Raw genomic sequence first — 16,853 nt, 5'->3', positions numbered from 1 at the left:
AAGGGGAGTTCCAGGTCGGTCTGAGTGCCAACCTGGGGCTACCTGAACCCACAGTTCACTGTCTTGCAGAAGCTCTGTAGCCTGCTAACCTAGGGCTACAAAGGTACAGACGGCCCGTCAGCCAAGGAGTGTCAGACTGGACCCCGGTGGAGGTAAAGGTGGTTCTGGCCTTCCTGTTGTCTTCTGTTTCAACTGTGAATTTGCATGGGCGGCATCTGGAGGACTTGCACCCTTGTAAGTGTGAGTCAACTCCCACTTCTTCCCTGCCTGTGTATTCATCATTTTTCATACTGCCAGTTACCTCAGGGCTTTCCAGCACTGTACTTATGTATCTTGGATTTGTAGTAGTGAAGCTCAGCTAACACTTATTGAGCTCTTACTACGTGCCAGGCACTGTCCTGGTGCTTTTTACAGGGTTGAACTTCACTCTCTCCACACCCCCGTTGCTGTCTCCGTCACGCACATGGGGAAGGTGAGGCCCGGAAAGGTCACGCGGTTGTCGAGCAGCAGAGTCGGGCTGTGCACTCGGGCCACTTGGCTCCAGACGTCACGCTGAATCCCTTCCCTGTGTGGCTCCTGGTGGCAAAGGTGTAGTCTCCGTAAGAAACTCATCTGGGGACGTTCAAGTCAGACTGGGCCGTGGAGGATGGCATGACAGGGATGCTCTGTGCTGCTTCTGCCTTTGCTGTTACCCTTCCTGTCACTGTTGAATGTCTCCAGGTTCTGAGCTGGAAGCCAACAGGGCAGCCACACACATACATATTCTCTCTGTCACACACACACACACACTCTGCGGCCATCCTTTGTGCACACAAGGAGCATTCTCGTCTCAGGAATGAAGACCGCACTGGGACCAGCACTCTGGGGGGGAGGGGGACTGGAGGCAGTGGGACACCATGGAGAAGCCTCCAGGATGCCAGGAGATCTGTGCTTGAATGATGAGACCAAACACTGACACAACTGGCAGCTGGCGGCACCCCCACCCTGAAGGAGAGATGAACTTGGGGGTCTAAGTTCCTAGGACCTTTTCACGGGAGATTGCACCTCAGCATCCCATAGGCTAGGAGATGCAGGAAAGGGCTTGCAAGGCGAGAGACTGAAGCTGCTGGCTGGGAGGAGCATGGGAGTCTGAGGGGCTCAGGAGGAGCGGGACTCATGGCAGGGCCTCAGAGGACAAGCCAACTGGTGTCCATGGGCATCCGTGTCCCAGGCCCAGTTCATGACTTCGCAGGCTCGAAAGACCCACCTCAGGCGCTGTTATTCCAGGCGCTGCTGTCCGAACTGACTGGGTAGGAGATGGACTGGGGCCATGTCCAGGTGGAGGAGGTGGACTGAAGACCAGAGGAAGCGAAGGCTCCACCCAAACAACACTCAGGGTGGAGCCTTGGAACCAAATTACCTGGTCAGAGTGAGAAAGGGTCGGGGCGACATGGGAGAGCGCGGGGCCGCCATCACAAGGCTGGGAAGGGTCTATTCCAGGCCTCCCAGCTTCTGGTGGTTCTTGGCCTGGGGAAGCATAACTCCAGTTTTCACATGGCGTTCTCCCTGAGTGCGTCTGTGTCCAAATTTTCCTTTTTATAAGGACACCAGTCATCTTGGAAAAGGAGCCACCCTGTCCCAGCCTGCCCTTATTTTAACGTCTGTCAACTATGCTATTTCCAAATAAGGTCACATTTGGAGGTACTGGGGATAAGGACTTCAACATATGAATTTTGAAGGAACGCACGCACTTCAACCGATAACAGATGGGTCTCACATCCTGAGATCTGGGGCACAGTTCACATGCTCTGCTTATACCCAGCTGACTCCCACACTGGTGTCTCGTTTCACTCTCTCAAGACCCTGTGACACAGGGTGGTCCAGCACCCTGTCAGTGAAAGGGGGCTGTGGCTCAGGCAGCCACCTATACACCAGTGACGCCCTGACGGCAACCTGCTTCCCAGCTGTGACCGCGGCCGGTTAACAACCCTCTGTGAGCGTCCGTTGTGGGAAGGCTGAGATGAACCGGAAGAGGGCCTGGCCCGCCGCTGCTGCCTAAAGCAAAAGTGGGCGCCGGGTAGACACTAGCTGTCCGCCCCCTCTGCCCTTGTGTGGCTCTGAATGGAGAACAATCTTCCTTTGGGCTGGCTGGGAACCACGTGAAGGCCAGGGGCGGAGAGGGCAAATTACACATCCAAGGTCACAGGGTTGACCTTGACCCCTCATGAAGCTCCATCAGGGCTAGCACCCTTCCCCCTCCTCCCGGGAGCTGGTTTCCTCTCCTGGGCCTGGCCAGTCCACCTTCTCCTGCCCATCAGCTCCATCTCCCGCTCTCCCCTGACCTCCTTGTATGTTCTCCTAAGGATTCAGGGATGCCTTAATGCATGTGATTGTGGGGTTAGTGCACATGGCCTTGTGCTAAGTGCTCAGTTTCAGTGAGACCCCCAGAGGGTCGAATCCGTTAGTTTGGTCCAAAGACCTTTGCCCTTGGAAAAGGAGATGTGACCTCGGGGAGCGGGGAGACCAGGGAGAGAGGAATGGAAACAGCCACAGAATCTCAGAGCCCCATGGAACTTTGGAACACTCCTATTCCCGGCCCCGCTGGCTACAGGTGGGGAAACAGAGGCCAAGGTCAAATATTGGGTGGTGCGTGGTGGCAGAAGCCCAGCATTTGGGGCTATCTTGGGAGTGAATGGAGAGGTGGCGGGTGCTTCCCCATGCTGTGAACTCAGGTTGGAGGGGCTTATGTTTGCGGAGGGGTCGCCCCCACGGCTCTTGAGGGGAGGGGAGGCTAAAAGCAAGATGAGGGAGGGATCTGCCCCAGCGATGTGTGGGACGTCCAGAGAAAGGGCTGGTAGGGTGCTGCGGAGGCCGCGCGTGGGGGCTGCGCGTGGGGCACGGCCGGCCGGGGCGAGGTGAGTCACCGCACGCCCCCTCCCATTGTGCTGCCCGGCGGCGGCAGCAGCAGCAGCGGCGGCGGCGGCGGCGCGGAGCTGCGGAGCGCGAGGAGGTGGAGCCGCGGGCTGCGGACTCCGGCGCCTGCGTCCGCCAGGCCGTCTCTGCTTCCCTCCGCCCCGGGCGCCCCCGGGCTGCCCGGCCCCGCGCGGCGACAGGCTCCGGAGCGAGAGTCGGAGGGAGATGGGGTGCAGAGGCCAGCCAGGGCGCCGCACGTCCCGGAGCCCCGAGGTACAGCAGGGCAGGGTGGGGCGGGGCGCTACGGGCCGAGGCCCGGCCCCAGGGTATCCCGGGCGTGGCCAGGCCTAGGTTGGGCGCTTGGGCGGGCCGGGGATCGGGCTCCGGAGAGGGGAGCGGATGGCCATGCGAGGATCCAGACCCCACCTTTCTCCCCCAGGATTCCCCACTAAGTCCCCGCAGCGCCCCCTTCTTCTCGCCCGGGTTACGGGTTCCTCAGTGAGCGAGAGCCTCCCGAGCCACCTTCTCGGTCATGGCCAACGGAGTGATCCCGCCGCCCGGGGGCGCCTCCCCCCTACCCCAGGTGACTGACGCGTGGGCATGGTGAATGAGGAGCGGGGGAGATCCCAGAGAGAGTTGGGGTGCCCTCTGGCTGACCCTGGGACCCCCAAGCTCCAAGATGGAGCTGGGCTGGGTGGTATGGAGAAAGAGGGGTCTTTTGGTATTTTTCAGATCCGTTGTCCCGTCTTCCCAAGCCTGGGGAGGCTGGGGTGCTGACCCCAGCCTGGGGCCCTGGAAGAAGGGGTTGTGGAAGATGGAGCCTGCTGGTCTCCCCTGCCTCCACCCAGGGCTTGGAATTGGGGTGGGTGTGGGGCGTTCATGGGTCAAGGGTCCTTAGGAGAGCTGTCTGAACCTGCAGGTCCGGGTGCCCTTGGAGGAGCCCCCTCTGAGCCCAGACATGGAGGAGGAGGATGATGACTTGGGCAAGACCTTGGCTGTGAGCAGGTTTGGGGACCTCATCAGCAAGCCCCCAGCCTGGGACCCTGAGAAGCCCAGCCGCAGCTACAGCGAGCGGGACTTTGAGTGTGGGTAGCCTGGGGACCCCTAGTGTGGCTGCCCTCACCACCATCACCTTCATTGCCACCATCACCGTGCTCACCACTGGCTTGGTCACCCAGTGCCATCTTGTGCTGGACGCTGTGCTGGACGTTGTGCTGGGCCACCATGCCATGTTAAGTCATCCTGCCTCACTCACCCATCGCCTGTCCACCTGCCAGGGAAGCCGGGTCCCAGTCGCAGGGGAAATGTAGGGACGTGGGCCTGAGGCCTTGCTCAGTGACCTTCACCTTCCCCAAGGCTGCCATACCCCCCGCCCACCTCTCTCTGCCTCCTCCCCTCCCCTCCTGAGCTCTCTGACTTGACTTCTCCTTCCTGTGCTGCGTTGTGTCCCCACCACCCCTCTTTCATGAAGCCCCTTTGCATTACTCCCATTTCCCTACTCTGCCAGGCTGTGCACACAGGTGTTAGGGGGAGCCTGGCTCTGGAGGAAGGGCTAGGGTGCCCTCGTTTGAGGCCTTGAGCTAGAATAAGGTGTGTGTCCCTAGGGTGGTGTGGGGTCCCCATCTGCCGTGGGAGCCCCAACTGACCCTCCTGTACCCCCAGTTCACCGGCATACATCCCACCACACTCACCACCCGCTCTCGGTGCGCCTGCCTCCACCCCACAAGCTGCGGCGACTGCCCCCTGCCTCTGCTCGGCAAACCAGGAGGAAGAAGGAGAAAACCTCTGCTGCCCCCTCCGAGGGGACCCCTCCCATTCAGGAGGAGGGGGGAACAGGGGCGGAGGAGGAGGAGGAGGAGGAGGAGGAGGAAGAGGAAGAGGAAGAGGCAGGGGAGTCCGAAGCAGAGCCTGTGGAGCCCCCACCCTCAGGGTCCCCACAGAAAGCGAAGGTAAGTATCTGCCCCCGAGGGTGGGCTGGCTGCTCAGTGAGTGTGGAGTGGCTGGGTCGGGGCAGGGGCCCAGGCCGCATCTGGTTTGCCCGCAGTTCTCCATTGGAAGTGACGAGGATGACAGTCCCAGCCTCTCGGGAAGGGCTGCCTCCACCAAGCCCCTGTCCTCAGGGGCGCCTCGCTCCGACAAGAGCCCTCAGCACTCGGTCAGGTACTGGCCTCCAGCCCAGCTCAGAGGCGGTCCCGGGCTCCTGCCTGATCCCAGAGAATGTGTCCTCCTCTGACCCCAGAGAAGGGAAGAGGAGAGGAGAGGGGGCAGAGGAGGTGGGGAGCGGGGCCCTCTCTGTCCACATGATTGGCAAGGAGGAGTCAGAGGGCCACGAGGGGAAGACTCCTTCAGGAGACAGTGTCAGAGTGAAGAGGAGGGTGGAGTTTGAGAGGAAGGGAGTCCAGTGTGATGGGGGCAGGAGGGTGGTGCTGAGCTTTCTCCTCTGCCCAGGAGGAAGGGGCCTATGTCTAGTGCTCAGGGGGCCACTCCAGGCCTTGCCCTGAGTTGGAGGCAAAGGGACTCTAACCTGGTTCATCTCCACTGTGGCTTCCTGTCAAGTCCAAGGCTGTCTGTTGCCTCCTCAGCTCCCCCAGCCCCCGGGCCCGGGCCTCCCGAGTCTCTGGGGAGAAGAGCCGGCCTTGGAGCCCATCAGCCAGCTATGACCTTCGGGAGCGGCTCTGCCCAGGCAGTGCCCTGGGCAGCCTGGGTGGCCCAGAGCAGCAGGTGCCCACTGACGAGGCGGAGGCCCAGATGTTGGGCTCCGCGGACCTGGATGACATGAAAAGTGAGTGACATCCTGTGGCAGCCCCCATGGCCCACTCCCACGAGCACTGAGCCTGTGAGGGACCTTGGAGAGGCACTGTGTTCTCTCCATCTCAGGGCTGAGCCACCACCCTCTGCAGTATCCCTGTCTGCTAGAATGTGGCTGGTGACGGGGAGCTCACTACCTCTCAGCTCTGGTTTCCAGAGCTGAGATTTTCCTTCATGACATCTCTGTCCTTCTGTCCTAATTCTGTCCTCTGAGTCACCCCTGGAATAAGGGAGCCCCCCTTCCACCTGATGTTTGGAGATACCATTATATCTCCGTCCTCTTCTCGGGGCAGAGTCTTTTCAAACCGGCCCCCTGAGTCGGAGCCACTGGGCCAGGCCCTGCTTCTCCCTGTGTCGGGGGCCTGCCCCCTCCCTCCCAACCCACCACCCTGGCCGGCCCTGGCTGTGATCTCGGCACATTCTTTCCATCTTATCAGGCCCTGGTGTCCGTGCCACCTGTCATCACCCGTGGGGCTCCGTGCCCAGGCCAGAGGCACCGCTGACCCCGCCTCCCTCCCCCCAGAACCAGTGTGTGGGCGGGGGTGGGAAGGAGGGCTTGAGCTCAATACGTCATGGAAAGTTGCCAGGGCCTGAGGACAGGGACAGGAACAATCCGATGGCGGCAGCAGTGGTGGTGGCAGAATGGGGGGGTCGGGGGAGGGTGTGTTTACGGATCCGGGGTGAGGGCTGACAGCAGCCGGGAGCTATCCTGGGGACGTGGGGAGTCAGGGTTGAGAGGCCCAACCGTCCCAGCTCTGGCTGGACAAAGGCCACTTCCGTCCAGGCTACCATCTCTCAGGAGAGTCAGGGCTCTGGGAGGGAGCAGGGCCCAGGGCCTCGGCCACTGTCCGGGAATGACGAGCCCGCTGGAGGAGGTCACAACGCCTGACGGGGCCCTGAGCCCTGGGCCCGGGGATGCTGAGGGCCAGGGCCCTGGGAGGACTCCAGCTGTCGGCCCTCGAGACTCACTGGCCTCAGAGGACTTAGAGATGTTTGTGCTGGCCCTTGAACACTGTGACCTGTGGGAGTCCGCCAGGGACCCACTGAGCCCCATGGCAGGGGGACCAGCTTGTGAGTAAATGGGCTGCTGGCCTGGAAGGGGCAGGCAGGGAGGAGGGGGGCGAGGAGCTGCCTAAATCTGCCGTACCTGTAGGGTTGCACCTGGGTGCTGAGACAGGGTTTGGGGCCTGGCGACTTGCCGTGGGTCATCACCCTCCAGAGTGAGAGGCAGTGGCTGCGGCATGGGCTGTGGGCTGAGCTGGGGTCTGCCTTTTTACTGTGGCTTGGCTAGTGGTCCCCTGTGTGACTTTGGACTAGTCCTTCCTCCTCCCTGGGCCTCAGTTTCCTTATCTATGAAATAGCCACATTGGACAAGGTCGCCCGTGGGTGTAGCCCCTGGGTGACTGTGGACTGGTTGGGCAGAGCAGAGTGCTGGAGGGGCTGGCCATGATCCGGAGACCCCGAGATAGACCCTTGGGACTGCCAAGCCCACCTCCTCTGCAGGTCACCGGCTGGAGGACAACCCTGGCGTGAGGCGGCACTTAGTGAAGAAGCCGTCTCGAACACAGGGTGGGAGGGGCAGCCCCAGTGGCCTGGCCCCCATCCTGCGCAGGAAGAAGAAGAAGAAGCAGCTAGACCGGAGGCCTCATGAGGTGCAGGACCCGAGGGGGTGGGCCTGCGGGCTCCTCTTGCCTCTGCTCCCCAGAGCCTCCCTTTCCCTTCCTTGCTGCCTTGCCCGATCTCCATGGCTCACCTGGCCCTCACCCTTGGCGCCCACCCCAGGTGTTTGTGGAGCTGAATGAGCTGATGCTGGACCGCAGCCAGGAGCCCCACTGGCGGGAGACGGCGCGCTGGATCAAATTTGAGGAGGACGTGGAGGAGGAGACGGAGCGCTGGGGGAAGCCCCACGTGGCCTCGCTCTCCTTCCGCAGCCTCCTGGAGCTCAGGAGGACCATCGCCCACGGTAGGGGCCCTGCAGGCCCGGCCCGGGGCTGTGTACTCTCTGCCCAGACTGCAGAGCCTGTGCCAGGCTGCCCGGCTCCCGGGGACTACTCCCTGAGGCCTGGGCCCAGACGAGGTTTGGCTGCTGTGTTGGGGATGTGGAATCCAGCTGCCGGCCCAGAGTGAGCTCTGAGAGGCAGAGCTGTGTCCCGGGACCTGGCGCCATACCCGGGCACCGTGGACGGCAGTCCATGTGGATGAAACCAACAGACCCCTCCTTCCCGGGGCGGAGAGGGGCCACGCCCTCCTTCCATGCTGCCCTTTTCACAACCTGGCTGGGCCGTGGCCACGTGGGATTGCCTATCTGCTTGGGTGCATGTTTGTCTGCCTGGGTGTGCGTGGCAGCTGGGGCGTGCTTTTCTCCTGTCTGATGGGACCGTGTCCCCTCCTCTGACTGTGCCCCCAGGAGCTGCCCTCCTGGACCTGGAGCAGACCACTCTGCCAGGCATCGCACACCTCGTGGTGGAGACCATGATTGTGTCCGACCAGATCCGGCCAGAGGACAGAGCCAGCGTCCTGCGCACCCTCCTACTGAAGCACAGGTGCCAGGGTGGGGTGCCCAGGACGGGACCTCCTGGTGCCGCTGTCCCTCCAGGAGCACAGACTCTCCTGTGTGACTTTCCAGCGTCTGCTTGAGCACCCCGAGTGGTGGGGAGGTCGTTCCTGACTCACTTTTGGATGGCACCAAGCATTAGCAAGTTCTTTTTCCCACTGAGGCCAAGGGATAGAGGCCCTGACCCTCCATTTCTCACTCCCTCAGGACCTTGGTCCACCGTGAGGGCCTCTCCTCCTGACCTGCCTCTCCTCCTTTGCCCTTTCCTCAGCCACCCCAACGATGACAAGGACAGTGGCTTCTTTCCCCGAAACACGTCCAGCTCCAGCGTGAACTCGGTCCTGGGGAATCACCACCCCACTCCCAGTCACGGCCCCGACGGGGCGGTGCCTACTATGGCTGATAACCTGGGGGAGCCGGCCCCGCTCTGGCCTCACGACCCTGATGCCAAGGAGGTCAGTCGCCTTTTTCTGACCTGGGGTGGGCGAGTGGGAGGGCTTCTGGTTTCAGTGGAGGCCTCGGACGCTTCCTTGAGTGGGTCAGGAAGGTGGGATGCCTGGTACTAGGCCCGTGGGGGGGCCTCTAGTGCGAGGGCCCCCACCCTGAAGAAACAGGAGAGTTACACGGGAGGATGGAGCAGGCCTGGGGGGGCCATTTCAACAGGATAAGTCCTGTGGTGGTCGTGGGAGACTCGGAGAAGGGGTCCCCTCCTGGTGTAGGGTACATTACCAGCAGTCCCTCCCTTGACTGGGGCGGGAGACAGCAGGGCCCAGATCCAGAGATGGGAGGGGAGGGGCCAGGGCTGGAGCAAGGGGAGGGAGGGCCTGCCACGGCCTCCGGTCTGGGTCCCAGCCCTATTCCAGTTCTGCGTCCTCAGAAGCCCCTCCATCTGCCTGGGGGAGATGGCCACCGGGGGAAAAGCCTGAAGCTGCTGGAGAAGATTCCGGAAGATGCTGAGGCTACTGTGGTGCTCGTGGGTAAGGACGGACGGGCGCCGGGGGCAGGGGCACGGGCGTCTCCACCGCCTCCACTGGAGTCTGCTTGTCTTGAGCTCTGGCCTGCAGGCCGCCTCTTCCTTCCCCACCTGCACCTCCCAACCTGTCTCGGCTCCAGCCCGTTCGTCCCCTGCCCTCCGCCTGCTTCCCTGCCAGCTGTTGGCTTCTGGGACAGCCACTAATCCATATAGTGCCTTTGTGAGAATTAGAAAAAAGCAGCCCTTCCTTACGACCCTTACCTCCCCTCTGTTGATAATTGTGATAAACATACGAACGCACGAACAGGGACAATAAGTCTCCTTTTGGATGGGGTTGCTTTACACAGAGCACACCCTGCCCCACGGTGGGTACACGATGGCTAAGACTTCCCCTGGGGGCCTGCCTGGGCCGCTCCCCTGCGCCCAGCACCCTGTGCCTTGTTCTCCCCCAGGCTGTGTGCCTTTCTTGGAGCAGCCGGCTGCAGCCTTCGTGCGGCTGAATGAGGCTGTGCTCCTGGAGTCCGTGCTGGAGGTCCCCGTGCCGGTTCGCTTCCTTTTCGTGATGCTGGGGCCCAGCCACACCAGCACCGACTACCACGAGCTCGGGCGCTCCATCGCCACCCTCATGTCTGACAAGGTTGGTCCTGCAGCCTGTGGGCCAGGCACTCAAGGCCTGTCCCCCTGGACCCCCCTCGTTCCCTGTCTCTCTCACTGTGCCCAGAGCACCTATGGATGCAAGGCTGCGGGAGGCCCTCCTGGGTGGAGGCAGTGCTTTGGAGTAGGGGCGTGGGGGAGGCTGGGGCCGTGGGGGAGGGAGGTGGGAGCAGGAGAGAGGCAGCCCAGACCTCCAGGTTTTGGGTGTGCGGGCTGATGTGCGGGTCTTTGCTGTGGCTCGTCCTGGGCTTGGACAGGAGTGTGATGTTTGGAATACGGGGTCTGGCACATGTAACGCCCCTGCTTTATTACAGAATCTTAGGCATGTAACCCTGGACGTAACACTGTCCCGCTCAAGCACAGCATATGACATTTTAGGTGAAATGTTCCAATTAAAACCATAAGTTATTACACCCGCATTAGTACCCTACCAACCATACTCACGCAGGCGTTGCTTCTGCTGGACCCTGTGCTGTCAACCAACAGGACATGGCTGCTCTTCATTCCTCTGCGCTGCCTCCAGGGGCTTAGCCCTGCCGTGGTTGTGTTGTGGAAAAGTCTGGATGCTCCCAGGGGAATAGGGGCAGGCACTCGGAGAGGCAGTGTTCCGGCTCTAGCTGCCAGCCCACAAGGAGGGCCCCTGATTCAGAATTTTGACATTGGACTTGACCCATGTGTGTGGCTGAATGTCCTAATGCTCCCTCCCTGAAGCCCCCTCTCAGGGGCTCCCTGGGTCGGCTCAGCCCCTGCTTTCCCGCTCCCAGCTGTTTCACGAGGCGGCCTACCAGGCGGACGACCGGCAGGACCTCCTGAGCGCCATCAGCGAGTTCCTGGACGGCAGCATCGTGATCCCCCCGTCGGAGGTGGAGGGCCGCGACCTGCTGCGCTCTGTGGCTGCCTTCCAGCGCGAGCTGCTGAGGAAGCGGCGGGAGCGCGAACAGACCAAGGCTGAGATGAGCGCCCAGGGAGGCTACGTGGCCCCTGGGAAAGGTTAGACCCTTTGGGGCCCAGAGCCCCCGCGCCCCAAGCCCCCTGGCACAGCTTCTGAGGCCATGACTCCAGCCTCATGCTGGCTCCTGGATCCTGTGTCCGGTCCTGGCCCCAAACCTCTGCCCCCTGGGCCCAGCTGGGAAGGATTCAGGGCCTCCAAGCGGAAGAAGGTGGTCTGTGTTCCAGCAGCCCCTTGTTCCCCAGAGCTGTCGGTGGAACTGGGGGGCCCCGAGGTGACCCCTGAAGACGACCCCCTGCGACGGACTGGCTCGGTGTTCGGGGGGCTTGTCCGGGATGTGAAGCGTCGGTACCCGCACTACCCCAGCGACCTGCGGGACGCCCTGCACTCCCAGTGCGTGGCCGCCGTGCTGTTCATCTACTTCGCTGCCCTCAGCCCCGCCATCACCTTCGGGGGGCTGCTAGGTGAGGGGTGTGGCCGAGAGGTCAGGGGCTCCGTGTCACCTGCAGGCTCTGGGTGTCCCAGAGATCGCTTTGTGGGCTTATGGGTGTGAGGGGGGAGTCTCCAGTGTGACTGCCCGGAGCTGCTGGGGCAGGGGAGTCCAGGGGTCACTTTGGGGGGCTATTGAGCGAGAAGAGGTGGAGGATCCCATGATCACCTGAGTTGGGGGGCGGGGGAGAGAGGTGCTGTGTATTGCTCTGGGGGACTGCTCCTTTCTTGGGTCCCTGGGTTAGGGTAGACCAGATGAGGAAGAGAGGCCAGGCAGAAGCCAGGCCATGCCGCTGACCCTTGCCCTCCCCAGGGGAGAAGACCGAAGGGCTGATGGGCGTGTCCGAGCTGATCGTGTCCACGGCTGTGCTGGGCGTCCTCTTCTCTCTGCTGGGGGCCCAGCCGCTGCTTGTGGTTGGCTTCTCAGGGCCACTGCTGGTCTTCGAAGAAGCCTTCTTCAAGGTGACAGCCCTGTCCTGCTCCTCCCCAGGCATCGCCTGCCCCTCCCCTGTCTCTCCCTCCTCTCTCAGCCCAGGCGGTAGGTCCCGGCTGTCTCCCCCTCCTTCCTCTTGGCGTTAACCTTCCCTCCTCCCCCGCGTCCCATGGGGCCCTGATGTCCAGGGCAGACTGCTGTGGGTGACCACCCCGCCCTCCTGGCTGTCAGTTCTGCCAATCCCAGGACCTGGAGTACCTCACCGGCCGGGTGTGGGTTGGCCTCTGGCTGGTGGTCTTCGTCGTTGCTCTGGTGGCCGCTGAGGGCAGCTTCCTGGTCCGCTACATCTCGCCTTTCACCCAGGAGATCTTCGCCTTCCTCATCTCTCTCATTTTCATCTACGAGACCTTCCACAAGCTCTACAAGGTGGAGGTCCAGAGAGGTCTTGGGGGCGGGGCAGGTGTAGATGCAGGCGGGCAGCACCCTGGGGGGAAGAGCATGGGAGGGGGCCCAAAGAGGGGGGCTCTGTTGGGTGTGGGGGGTGGGGGGCAGGGACAACCTGGGTTAGGTCTGAGCTGAAGGGGGAGGAGTCAAACCCACGGGTGTTGTTCAGAACTCCAGGATTCAGCTGCGTAAGTACATGAGGAAGTGGTCACTGTCCGCACTGTGGGGCTGGTTGTCCTTGGTCCCCTTTTGTAGAGGTGTGTATGTGTCGGAGCTGGGCGTCCTGTGTCACTGTCGCCTGGTGAGTCGGTGAGGGGCCAGCCTTCTGCCTTGCAGGTGTACTGATGGTGATGAAATCAGGGTCAGCTGCCCAGGGGAGCACTAAGTCACTCTTGTACCCCGCGCAGGTGTTCATGGAGCACCCGCTGCTGCCATTCTACCCCCCCGAGGGGGCACTGGAGGCCAGGACAGACCTGAATGGGAGTGCTCTGCCGCCCACTGAGGGGCCGCCGGGCCCGAGGAACCAGCCCAACACAGCTCTGCTCTCGCTCATCCTCATGCTCGGGACCTTCCTCATTGCCTTCTTCCTACGCAAGTTCAGGAACAGCCGCTTCCTGGGAGGCAAGGTATGTGGTTGGCAGGAGTGTGGGACTTGCTTAGTTCCCACCATCACTGCCAGGCTTTGCTCCAGAGAGGGGCTGCCCCTTCTCCTGGTCAACACATGGACCTGAAATCACTAGCCCCACCCCCATCAGAAGCCTTGAGAAGTCTAATCAGAAGAGGAATGCCCGCCTGGGCTGGCTGGCACCTGTGGGGTTGAAAGGGACAGGTCGGGGAACTTCCTGAACCGGCTCAGACCCAAGAGAACTCGGAGGTAATAAGCCCCCGTTGGTCTCCTGACCCTCACGCCCGCCTCTGCTCCCTTCTCCGAAGGCCCGCCGCATCATCGGGGACTTCGGCATCCCCATCTCCATCCTGGTGATGGTCCTGGTGGATTATTCCATCACAGACACCTACACGCAGGTGAGTAAGCCCCAGGCCCCTCTAGCGGCTGGTTCTCGCCCCAGGGCCTTGAGAGGCAGGCTTAAGACACGTCCCCATTGGCCCAGCAGCCAAGATCAGGGCTGGAACCCAGCTTTCCTAGTGGAGTGGCGCTGACCCGCTGGGGCCACACTGGGGTGGATGGGCTGGGGGTTTCAGAAGCAGGCGTGTGGTCCTGCTGAGGAGGCCACCCTGGAGGTCTGAGGCTGTGTGTGACCCTTTAGGCAAGAGTCCTGGAGGAGAGGTATGGGTCTGGGGGCAGAATGACAGGTGACCCCACCGCAGGTTTCCCGGCAGTTCTGGGGATCTGGGGGACTATGCCATGTCTCTGCCCTGTCCCAAAGCCTTAGAGGAGCAGCACCTTTGGAGGGTGCAAAACTAATTTTCCCCGAACCTGTTCACATCCCAGTTCCCCGGAGTCCTGATGCTGGGGACACACAGCTTGGTGGGAGCAGCTGCTGCGTGGGTTCCGAGCATGGGGGGGTGGGGTCCTTGAACCCTGACTTCCTTCTGGCCATGCAGAAGCTGACAGTGCCCACGGGGCTCTCGGTGACCTCCCCCCATAAGCGCACATGGTTCATCCCGCCTCTGGGCAGTGCCCGTCCTTTCCCTCCCTGGATGATGGTGGCAGCTGCGGTCCCCGCCCTCCTGGTCCTCATCCTGATCTTCATGGAGACCCAGATCACTGCGTGAGAGGGCTAGGGGACCCTGGGCGACGCGTGGAGAGTGGCGGGGTTGGCGGCAAGGGGGACAGTCTCCCTGGGGTGCTTGGACGTGTGTCATGTGCAGGTGGCACTCGACAGTCTGCAGAACACTTGGGTGGTACGTTCTCTCACTCAGTGATGCTCACATTCTCTCATTTTGGTTAAACCACAGTAATGTAGTGAGATCTGGCATCTGGCTGTTGGGGTGTTTCAAATATCCACAGTGTAGGAATTTGGCTCAAATTTGCTTACATGTGAGAACTTTAATTTGGGAACTTGAAAGAGGCAGCTGGCAGGTCCCGGGAAGAGCTCTGCTCTGCCTGGGCTCCCCCCACACCCCATCCGTGCTGCGCGAGCCAGGCAGGCTGCCGGGTCTGACTCGCCCCCACGCTGCCCTCTCTCCGTAGGCTCATTGTCAGCCAGAAGGCGCGGAGGCTGCTCAAAGGCTCCGGCTTCCACCTGGACCTGCTTCTGATCGGCTCCCTGGGGGGACTCTGCGGGCTCTTTGGGTTGCCCTGGCTCACAGCTGCCACCGTCCGCTCCGTCACCCATGTCAATGCCCTGACCGTCATGCGCACCGCCATTGCTCCTGGAGACAAGCCCCAGATCCAGGAGGTGCGGGAGCAGAGGGTCACCGGCGTGCTGATCTCCAGCCTCGTGGGTGAGAGCGTCCACCTTACAGGGCCCTGGCCTCCGCCCCACAGACTTGCCTCCTTGGACCCCAAGGCCCAAAATCAACTTTCTATGCCAGGCTTGGCCCAGGTCCCTTCTGAATCTCCGCATGTGGCTTGTTCGGCCCCTGCCCTGCCCGCCAGCCCTGCTTCTTGACCCTCCATGAGCTCCCTTTTCCCAAATCCTTCTCTGGTTCTCTGTCCTGCTCCATCTTCTCTCATCAGTGGTGATGAGGCCCAGCTCATCAGTTAGATGGTCCATGCCCCCTCCCCACTAGGCCTGTCTGTCCACACGGGGCTGTCCGAGGGGTCAGGTAGGTCTGTGTCGTCTCCTGCAGGCCTGTCCATCGTCATGGGGGCTGTGCTGCGCCAGATCCCATTAGCTGTGCTCTTCGGGATTTTCCTGTACATGGGAGTCACGTCGCTGTCCGGTATCCAGCTGTCCCGGCGTCTGTTGCTCATCCTCATGCCAGCAAAACACCATCCCGAGGAGCCCTACGTGACCAAGGTGTGGCCAGGAAGCGTGGAAGTGGGGAGATGGGTGATGGGGAGAGGGTCCGAGGCGTCCCGGGGCCAGACACGGACAGGAGACGATGAAGATGAGTTGGGACGTGGGGAGCCAGGTCGCCAGAGATGTGAGTGGGAGTGTGGTGAGACCTGCTGCCTGTTCCCAGGTGAAGACGTGGCGGATGCACCTGTTCACCTGCATCCAGCTGGGATGCATCGCGCTGCTCTGGGTGGTCAAGTCCACAGCGGCTTCGCTCGCCTTTCCCTTCCTGTTGCTGCTCACGGTGCCTCTGAGGCGTTGCCTTCTGCCCCGGCTTTTCCAGGACAGAGAGCTGCAGGCGGTACGGGGTTGAGCTAGGGGCAGTGTCAGGGCGGTCAGGGACTGGAATCAGGGACACCGGGGTTCCAGTCTCTGCTGCGCCACCTGCTGGATGTCTGACTGTCCACACGTTACCTGCTCTTCTGAAATCTTGCATCTATGTAATGGGCTAACAGGTTGCTGTGAGACTTAGACACTAATCCGGGTAAAGCACTGGGTGTGATGGGTTTGGTGTGAGTAAGCACAAGGCTGCTGCAGACATCTGTGCAGGCTGTGCGTTGAACAGAAGTGCATAGCTGAGGGACAAGTGTGGTGGGGTGGTGCTGCTATCTATCTGAACCCTATTTTCGTCATCTAGAGGAAGGGACGTCTTTTTGCAAATCACCCACCCAGACGTGGTCTGCAGAGGTATACTGCAAGAGCTTGTATACTGCAAGAGCTAGGAGTGGCCCCAAGAAAATACTTCACGTGTGGTATCATTAGTCTTGTTATTAGGAGCTGCCACTGCAGGTTGTGGGGAGTATGAGGTTTTGACCCAAGGGAAGTACTTCCATCTGGGGTCGCAGTGCCTTCAGACAGTGAGGTCTGGGAAGGGTCGGGAGCCGTGAGGGCTGCTGGCCAGGGGAGGAGCTGGGGAACGGCCGGGCTAATCGGGCATCCCTGCCTCTGCTGACCTTCTGCTCCTCCTGCAGCTGGACTCAGAAGATGCTGAACCAAACTTCGACGAGGATGGGCAGGATGAGTACAACGAGCTGCACATGCCTGTGTGATCCTCTGACATGGTGCCCCTCAGAGGCCCAGGCACCTTAGTGACTGACGCCTGGCCCCGCCAGAGCCCAGCTCCAGGGCCAGCGGGCCCCTCATGACCCAAAGACGTGCCTGGGACCACGATGACGCTGCGGCTGGAGGGGCCTTCAGACTCTGCCCAAGGCTCTGTCTCATCCAGGTCCTCTCTCAGACCAGACCGGCACAGGCTTTGAGCTCATTATAACCACACCCCTTGTCTTGTGTCTGCCTCACTTTCTTGGTTCCTTGTCTGGTTTCTTAGGTCATATTTATCTATCTGGAATTGGAAGAATTCTATTTTCAGGGTCATCAAAACTGGAGAAGAGGGTTGAGGCAAGGACAGAATTCTTGGGGGAAAGGGAGAACCAAGACCACAGAAGGTCAGAGTTAGGCCTTATCACCCTCTTGAGCCCCTCAAGTGCAGCAGAGGAGCCAGCTGCTCAAGGTCTGGCTCAAGGTCACATGCCTTTAACCCAGCCCTTGTTTAGAAGGGTGAATGGGGGAGGGGAGAAGGAGGTGGTTGCTCACTTTAGCCACCAGGGAAATCCGTGCTTGCCCAGCGGCTGTGGGGCTACAGAAGAGAATGTAAGACGTTGATCTCTTCCTGATTCAGAAGAGCAGGGACGGTA

At 61.4% G+C, this 16,853-nt stretch overlaps 1 protein-coding gene across 3 annotated transcripts; it reads left to right on the top strand.

Moving 5' to 3' along the window:
* Nucleotides 1-3,032: 3,032 nt before the first annotated feature.
* Nucleotides 3,033-16,446, top strand: SLC4A3 (solute carrier family 4 member 3). 3 transcript variants are annotated; one of them, XM_037143584.2, is made up of 23 exons: nt 3,034-3,165; nt 3,332-3,475; nt 3,812-3,977; nt 4,555-4,841; nt 4,937-5,052; nt 5,475-5,674; nt 7,204-7,352; nt 7,483-7,663; nt 8,108-8,243; nt 8,526-8,709; nt 9,132-9,231; nt 9,680-9,864; nt 10,646-10,871; nt 11,076-11,294; nt 11,633-11,781; nt 11,984-12,178; nt 12,604-12,822; nt 13,130-13,219; nt 13,760-13,926; nt 14,349-14,602; nt 14,951-15,120; nt 15,287-15,460; nt 16,131-16,446. In XM_037143584.2, the coding sequence occupies exons 2-23, from the start codon at nt 3,425-3,427 to the stop codon at nt 16,206-16,208; spliced, it is 3,696 nt and encodes a 1,231-aa protein (XP_036999479.2). In that variant the 5' UTR covers nt 3,034-3,165; nt 3,332-3,424; the 3' UTR covers nt 16,209-16,446. The 3 variants fall into 3 exon arrangements, with proteins under 3 accessions (XP_036999497.2, XP_036999479.2, XP_053522882.1); XM_037143602.2 differs by lacking the exon at nt 15,287-15,460 and having other exon boundaries at nt 3,033-3,165; XM_053666907.1 differs by lacking the exons at nt 3,034-3,165; nt 3,332-3,475; nt 3,812-3,977; ... (1 more) ...; nt 4,937-5,052; nt 5,475-5,674 and adding an exon at nt 6,391-6,771.
* Nucleotides 16,447-16,853: the final 407 nt, after the last annotated feature.

Source organism: Artibeus jamaicensis, unplaced genomic scaffold (genome assembly GCF_021234435.1).
Source record: "Artibeus jamaicensis isolate MK-2021 breed Jamaican fruit bat unplaced genomic scaffold, CSHL_Jam_final contig_1015, whole genome shotgun sequence".
Lineage (NCBI taxonomy): Eukaryota > Metazoa > Chordata > Mammalia > Chiroptera > Phyllostomidae > Artibeus > Artibeus jamaicensis.
This window is presented reverse-complemented; position numbering and strand designations above follow the sequence as displayed.